Consider the following 8,982-nt stretch of genomic DNA (forward strand, 5'->3'; position numbering starts at 1 on the left):
TATGATTTTTGATCCCTGATCGCAAAGCTCCGAACTCGAGAGGGAGTCTGCTCTATCATTTTCACATCTGGGAATCTGCTGGACCGAGCATTTATCGAATTGTTTGATCAAAGACTTCGCTTTTCTATGATACATCATCATGGATCGCTCCTTTGTCTCATGCGTTCCGTCAATTTGCATAGCCACCAGTTGAGAATCAGAATATACTTCCAAAGTTCACGCTCCAACTATGTGGGCCAACTCCAATCTCAAAATTATGGCTTCGTATTATGCTTTGTTATTGGTAGCAGAAAAGGACAATCTTGCTGCGACCTCTATTTCGACCCCTTTCAGCCCTTGTATCAAGACTCCTGCTCCCCCGTTCCTGGCCTTTGACGACCCATCCACGTGCAGCATCCATGTTTCGATCTAGGGAATGGATTCACCTGATAGTTCCATTACAAAGTCTGTCAGAATTTGGGTTTTCTCCGAAATTCTCGCCTGATAATTTAGCTACGGCTTCTGCCTCCCAAAATTAGTTCCATTACGAGATCTGAATCCAATTTCACTAGCCTTCCCGAAGCTTCAGGTCACGACAAGATGCTTCTAAGTGGTTGATTTGTCAATACTACGATCTTGTGAGACTGGAAATATGGTCGCAACCTTCGAGCTATGACTACTAAGGCTAGGACAAACTTCTCCACAACACTGTACCTTAATTCTGCCCCTTGTAGCATTTTGCTGACGTAACAAATCGGATTCTGGATTTTATTCTCTTCCCTTACAAACACTGAACTTACTGCGTTCTCGGATACAACCAGGTATAGGTATAAAATGTCTCCTGCTCTAGGATTTTTCAGGAGTGGAGGCGATCTCAGGTAGTCTTTAAGTTCATTGAATGCATGTTCGCATTCCTCCGTCCATTTAAAATCTGTGGATTTTCTTAGAACTTTAAAGAAATGTAAATTCCTATCTGCGGATCTAGAAAAAATCTATTAAGTGATGCAATCTTACCAGTCAACTTTTGGACGTCCTTTATAGAGGTTGGGGACTTCAGCTGGAGGATCGCTTCTATCCCTCGGCTACTAACCATGTACCCCAATAATTTACCTACGTCCACTCCAAATGTGCATTTAGTCGGGTTGAGCTTCATTCCATATGTTCTCATAACGGCGAAAGTTGCTTCAAGGTGTTGCAAATGGCTTTCTGGTCGTTGACTTTTGACTAACATGTCATCGACGTAGACCTCCATCGTCATTCCTATCTGGTCCTTAAACATTCTGTTCACGAGCCTTTGGTATGTTGCACCTGCATTTTTTAGACCAAAAGGCATTACGTTATAGCAAAATATACCTTGTTCGGTCACAAAAGATGTTTTGCTGCGATCTTCTTTCGCCATGAAAATCTGATGATACCCTTGGTAAGCATCCATCATTGAGAATAGCTCGTATCCCGCCGTCGAATCTACTAACTGATCGATCCGTGGAAGTAGGTAAGGATCCTTGGGGCACGCCTTGTCCAAATCAGTAAAATCAGTGCACATTTTCCATTTCCAGATGACTTTGGCACGACTACCACATTCGAAAGCCAGTCTCTATATTGGACTTACAAAATATATCCTGACTTCAGCAATTTATCGACCTCTTCTTGAATGATGCGATTTTTTTCTACCTCGAACATCCTTTTTCTTTGTTGGACTGGTCGCATAGTTGGATCGACATTCAATTTGTCCACAATAACCTCTGGATCGATCCCTTTGAAATCTGAAGGGCTCCATGCAAACATATCAGCGCTATCACGAAGGAATGTAATCATCATCGTCTCCAGTCTCTTCTCCATTCTTGACCCAATCTTAGTCGTTTTTGTTGGGTTGCCTTGCACCAACTCGATCTCTTGGTGCTCATCAATCGGCTCTATTCTTTCCTCTTGCCCGTTTACGTGCGAGTCAATAAATTTCCTCTTTCTTTCAGTCATGTCTTTTCTCAAAGAGAGGTTGTAGCATCGTCTAGCTTCTGCTTGGTCGCACGCGACCTCTCCTACTCCATTGGGAGTTGGAAATTTCATTTTCAAGTGATATGTTGATACTATAGCCCTAAAAGTGTTTAGACCAGGTCTACCCAAACTAACTTTATAAGCAAAAGGCGTATCAACCACGAGAAACTTTACCATAAGAGTTTTCTTTTTCGGTTCGTCACCTATAGAGATCGGTAGCTTGATCGTTCCCAAAGAATCGACCTTACTCCCTCCGAAACCTATCAACGGTGCTTTTATTGGATTCAGATTTGCATTGTCCAAGCCCATCTTAATCAGCACCTCCTTGAGAATAATATCTGCAGATCTGCCGTTGTCTACTAACACCTTGTGGACGGTAAAGTTAGCTATATCCATTCTTATGACCACCAGGTCATTGTCTTCTCCAATCCTTTCCTTTAGATCATGAACTCCAAATGTGATATCCAAGTCTGGCTATGCTCATGATCTGCCTGTTTTCCAAAAAATTGTACTTTCTTTCAAACTTCTTTCTCAACCTCCTTGAATATCCAGCAATGGAGCCACCAGCTATGGTGTGTATAATGCCTTTCACAGGCGCATATTCTTGAGTTTTCTGGCTTCCAACCGCCATATTTCCTGGTCGTCTCTCCTGGCTTCGCGATCTACTATGACGATCTCCCGGGTGGTAGTTCTTTGATATCTGATTCTTGAAGTAGCCTTGGCGCACCAATCGCTCAATCTCATCCTTGAGTTGATAGCACTTTTCAGTATCATGGCCCCTTTCGCGATGGAAGAGACAATACTTACTTGAATATTTTTTGGCCGGGGTAAACCTTGTATGGTTTGGCCATTTGAGTACATCCTTCTTCTCAACCATTAGCAGTGCCTTGGCTCTTGTCATGTTAAGGGGCGTATACTTATGGTATTTCTACTGATACTGAGGTTCTTTGTCTCGTTCGAGCTTCGGTCGCCTGTTTTCATCCTTGGTATAACGACTTCGAATCTCTCCCTTGGTCGTTACCAACGCTCCATTCGCCATCTTCCATGGCGTTCATTTCCTCTTCGTCAATATATTTTGGAGCCAGATTCATGAGCTGTTCCACATTAGATGGGGGATCTCTTGCTAAAGCTGATGCGAACGCACCTTTCTTTAATCCATGTATTAGGATGCTGAGCATCATGTCAATTCTTAAATCTTGCACCTCAAGTGTCTCATTGTTGAATCTTCCCATGAAGCTCTTCAATGTCTCACTGTCTTGCTGCCTTATAGTGAACAAATGAGTTGCCGATCGTTTTTGTTTTCTTGTACTGACAAAGTGGAAGGTAAATTTCTGTATCAATTGCTCGTGAGACTTGATGCTTCCAGATGGTAAATTAGTGAACCATTGTTGGGGTTTACCTGCCAAAGTTGTGATAAAAAGTTTAGCGTTAATTGGGCTCGATTGCCCGTAAAGGTTCATTACCATGTCGAATGCCGCCAAATGTTCCAGCGGATCTCTTGCTCCATCATACTTTGGCAAGTCTGGCATCCTGAAGTTTGGACTAACGATCTCCGTCAATATCTGGTTGCAGAAGGGCGAATTTTTGTGCTGAGATACTATCTCTCCTCGCTTTTTAAGCTCGTCTATTTGCTTTCCCAGCTTAGCGATCAGCTTTGACACGCTGTCGACCTCTGCGCGTGAGATGGCGGATCCTCTAACCTGGCTCTTATACCCACTGCTCCAACCTACCTCAGATGGTCGGCGTATACTTTTGTCTAGATCTTTCCTACTTGTTCCAGATATTTTTTCGAGTTCTATTTCTCCAAACCATTTTCTTTTGGTTGCTTCTCTCTCAATGGGCGTTGTTGTTCTATGTTCGTACGCACCGATCGTTGTCTCCAAACCAAGGATATTCCTCCCTAGATCTCTTTCCATATTCTCAGGGTAATCTAAGAATTCGTTTCCCATAGATGGCGCCAACTGATCCGTCCTCGAAATGTTGTCACGAGCTCGTCCTGCGACTGCAATCGATTCCTCGAACAGATCAATAGCCCTGAGAACACAAATGAGATTAGGCTAGTTGGGTTGGTCTCCGACAAAGACACTCCGACGCCCAAGTTAGATTTTTTATGTGAAAATGGGGTGTTGTAATAATTTAAGTATATGTGAACATTACCTACTGATGAATATATCCCAACATATTTATAGAGTGTCCTAATGTATATCCAGTAAGTGCTGATAAACAGCGTCTTTGCTCAGATCATGCTCTCGGATTGTGGCTAATGGTTGTATTATTTTTGACAATGGAGTGCTTAGGGGGATACTTGCCATTTTAGAGATCCTACTGCTTTGATGGTCCATTTTGCCCTTACTGAGGGGTACTTTTGTCTTTAGGTGAATCACCCTCATCAATATGTGTATTGTTTCTTTTCATTTGTCTTTAATCTCTTAAATCATTAATTAGAGACACACACTCTGAATTTCTTTATATTAAAAATATTATCATTCACACACCGTTGATATTTTGAGCTAATTGACTAGATAACAATCGAATCCCTTAATTTTTTCTTCAATATAATTTAATTATTATTTTTAATTTATGTATTTGAACGTTAATTATTATTAGTGACAATTAATTAATTCGTAGCTTGATTTATATGTTTATATATGTGTATATATAGTGATTATTATTAAGACAAGTAAAGAGGTGGATGTATGAAAAGAACATATTGGGGAATATGGGTATAAGATAGGAGTTTAGTGTTCATGCTTTCATAAACTTAGTCAAGCGTCAATGTCCACATATGGACGACGAGAAGATTAAATGTCTGTGTCGAAAGTACAAAAACATAAGGTTCAGTTGCACAAGAGGCTACTATGTACCCTAGTAACCTCAGTTGCCATTGTGAGAAAGCAGTGTAGAAGTGCTATGATGTAGTGACCACGTACCCTAGTAACCTTAGTTGCACAAGAGGCTACTACTCACTAGGGTGACTACCAGTAGATGAAATGAGGCCAGAGAATGGTCTGAGCTCAAAGGCCAACATGCGCGTCGGTTGCAGAACCATCACAAAGGACCGCACCACTTCCACTTGCACTAACCCCAAATCCGGGTTCCTTCGGCCTCAAGCACATGTGGAGAGGATGGAGGGAATGATGATGCACTTCAGCATCCCTCCAATGCCCAACTGCTCCAGTCTTCATTAGATGATCCGGCTACAACCAACGAGCTCGATAACAATGAGGAGTTGGATGAGGAGACCGCTTTAGATTATAACTTTTTTATTTAATTTTTATTTTTGTTACAACTTTTTAATTAATGTATTATATTTTATTGCAGTACAATTTATTTAAGAATCCAATTTATAGAACTTAAAATTGAAATTATAAATTAAAATTAATTAATAATTAAATAACATAATCTAATATTATTGAAAATAAAATAAAATTAACTTTTTAAAAAATGCAAATATGAAATTTTGCTGCAGATATCATAGAGATAATAAAAAAAAAAATAATCGACTAAAAAATTACAAAATCAGTGCAAAATCCATCCCAAATTACAAAACTCTCCAATGTCAGTCAATGCAATTTTCGTCTTAAAATAATCTCAATGTTTGGGGGCTTTTCAACAAACACCCGTGTCAAACTTTTGGATGATTTTGAGATTGATGCCATCTCAAAGCTGTTGAAAATTATTTTGATTTTTGAACCAAATTTCATCTTGAAAGTCCAAGGAAAGCCGTCGCAAATTTAATTAAACAATTATTCATCCATAGGACTACATCTGCGATGGTCAGTTCCATTTGCATCTAATCCGCTGCTAATCGGAGACAAAATTTTCTCCCTTTCCAAATTTTTTATGACACCATGCGCAACATCGGGAAGTTGCTCGTCGCTAACCCCGTCTCAAAAGTGACTCTTCGTCGCAATATTTTTTATAGCTGTTGCAAAAATTCATCCCAAAAATCTATATTTATTTTTTGTAGTGATATTTCTAGAGAATGAGAGGGATAGAGATATTTTCCTCATAATAAAGAACATCATGAATGCACATCCAAATGCACAAACAATGGCCTCCTTATGTGAGAGAAGCACCATAGTTGATTTTTTTTTTAATTTTTACATGCCTCAAGGTACATGTAAAATATATATTAAACATTACATTATAATTGAGAAAAGAATCGTTTAATCTTGCAACTTTACATATACATATCTATCTTACCCCATGTTGTTTTTTGATCTCATTCTCTTTTCTTTTACTTTTTTTCTTAACCGGTAAATTGACAACCTCGTGGTTACCCTAGTTAAGGAAAACGTAATCATGGGGTAATTATTTTCCAACAAAACTCGTCAAAATATTGTCCAACTTGATCATGGAGTCCCGCCTACACATTAGGTAAATATGTATGTTATAAGTGCAACATCAACTAAATCAAGTACTATAAACTGACCACTGTCAGGTCATAGCACAATCAAATATCATTACAAGAAAATGACTCAATAGTAATAAAAAAAATCAGCATTAAGCTAATTAATAAGAAAATTTCTATTGCTAATTAATCTACATTATTTAATATAAGAAGTTTCCTTGTTAATTAGTTCGACCTTGATTTTAACATTAAATTTTTTTCATAGTTGTTGTGCTATATTCTTGTAATATATATATATATATATATATATATATTTATGTGCTCTATGTCCTGTTCACTTGTGTCCTATGCTGGGATTGCTACACACTTGGCCAGTACGGGGATATCACATACTATAGGTACTCTGTGCTGATGATTATATGATACATCGAGAGTCGAAAAAACCATTTAATATGATCTTTTTAGGCTAAAAGGGACAAAATAGAAATAATTAATAATTAAGAGGATTAAACTCTAATGATGTGTGAATCATGTTGTGATAGTTACTTGAGTTTGATATTGGTTTTGCATGATTATTGAGACTATTATTAATGATTTCGTGAAATTGTGTAACAAATATTGATTGATTGGTGATACTAAAATTGGTACTTTGTGATTACATAACGAATATAAGTTAATTGTTGTTGTTGGATGAATTTGATCTTATGTGTTACATGCCTATATGTGTGTATATATATAAGCTGATTAGCAAATACTTATTGAGTTGAAAATTTATTTTTTGCCACGTACTTTTCAGGAGATAACTCGTAATGACTCATCTAGTTAGGGCGTAAGCCAGTTGTTAGACTTGTAGGTAGGTCAACAGTGTAATTTTAAGTTAAAAGTTCTATCTACATATTTACAAGAATATTAAATTGTGACTAAATTGGTATCTCAAATATTGTAATAGCTAGAAACACCACTTTTCTCTTTTTCATATGTTATAGTGAAGAATATTATACCAAGTATTTTATGAAATATTTATTCGCTTGTGGTATAAATATAATATCGATTATATCAGATGTCTTATCGGGTTTAATGTGAGTTTATTATGGAATTGTACGTAATTTCGAAGGGGTTTGGGTGGTATCAAAGTGGGTCTATGCTTTTAGGGTTTTATGTTGACTGTGAGATATATTTGATGATTGAATGATTTGTTATGATGCACTTGCTGACCTAGTTGTTAGTAGAAATTAGTTTGTAGAATCAATAGCTGGCACAGGTATACGTGCAATGACAGTGGAATAGACATTAAGTTAAAAGATAGACAAGCTGGAGTAAGATATATAAATCTATATATCTATACTGTAGTGATGGACTGATTGAGCGTGATGTAAAATAGTGATAGATATATTAGCACATAACAAATTAGTTATTTATCACTATATAACAAAGTGATGATGGAATACTTAGGCAAACCAAAAGTATAATTATTGTAGATCAGCAATTAGTGATGCCAACTTGTGTGATATCTGAGTATTAGTAAGTGATGTCATTTTGTGTGTTATGAACTGTAGAGGCGAAACAATCTATGTTGGAATAATGTATAGCATATTTGGCTAGTGTAAAAGATATCAAAAGCTAATCCCAGATCAGAAGAAAGTCCCTTGGCAAGAGATTTTTTTGAAGTGTTTGTTAATGATCTATCAGGTTTGCCACAACAAAGAAAAAAAAATGAATTTTACTATATTGGTCAAGATATACAAATAAGAGTTGGAAAAAAAAAAACCAAAGCAAATATAGAATTTGTTGAAAAAATAGAATTTATCTGTTCGTGTGTTTCGCAGTAGAGAAAACTAATGTTGTTCGTAAAAGACAGGGATATTGTATGAGATGTATAATAATTCTTGGGAATTGAATGGAGTTATGGTGAAAAATAAATAAAGAACGATCTAAGGTTTGGTAATTGAAAACCGAGGATAACAGATTGTGGTATACCTGAAGCAGGTTTTTGCAATTGTTATGGTTCTAATGATTTTTGCATACTTCCATTGGGTAAAAAATTTCATAAGGAAGTTTATAGCATTGATGAATCGCATATTTTAAGAGTACTTGAGTCAATTTGTTATTATTTTTACGGATGACATCTTTGTGTGCTCGATGAGTAGGGTGTGAACGATTAACATTTGAAAATAGTGTTAAGGATCTTGAAAAGAGAAAGAGTTGTATGCTAAACTTAGTAAGACTAAATTTTTGGGTGAATCGGGTAGTTCTTGTAAGACACGTGCTATCTGGAGTTGCATTGTACCAGACCCTTGCAAGGACGAAAATATTAAGGAATGGAGAATACTGATAAAATGTGACTAAAGTTTGGAGTTTCTTAGGAAATACTTGGTTATTATATGAGATTTTTAGAGAGTATTTGGTGTATATAGATGCCTCGAAATATGGTGTAGAGTGTAGATTAAAAATAGAAAGCCAATAGTGTATGCATCTTGCTAGTTAAGGACCTTTGAGTTAAGTTACTCCACACAAAAGTTAGAATTAACAATAATTATACATGCACTGAAGGATAATGGCAACAATTATGTGGGAATTTTTTTTTTTTTTACATCAGACAGAACTTGGCACCCCCATACCACCTCAGTGTATAGCTATCAACACAGGATGTTCCTCGT

General features: G+C 37.0%; 1 protein-coding gene across 1 annotated transcript; it reads right to left on the minus strand.

Moving 5' to 3' along the window:
* Nucleotides 268–2,367, minus strand: LOC105171278. The gene is made up of 5 exons (XM_011092335.1): nt 1,651–2,367; nt 1,333–1,573; nt 994–1,287; nt 780–910; nt 268–408 (listed from the first exon to the last, which is right to left on the minus strand). Exons 1-5 carry the CDS (start codon nt 2,365–2,367, stop codon nt 268–270), a joined length of 1,524 nt encoding a protein of 507 aa, XP_011090637.1.

Source organism: Sesamum indicum, linkage group LG9, assembly GCF_000512975.1.
Source record: "Sesamum indicum cultivar Zhongzhi No. 13 linkage group LG9, S_indicum_v1.0, whole genome shotgun sequence".
Classification (NCBI taxonomy): Eukaryota; Viridiplantae; Streptophyta; class Magnoliopsida; order Lamiales; family Pedaliaceae; genus Sesamum; species Sesamum indicum.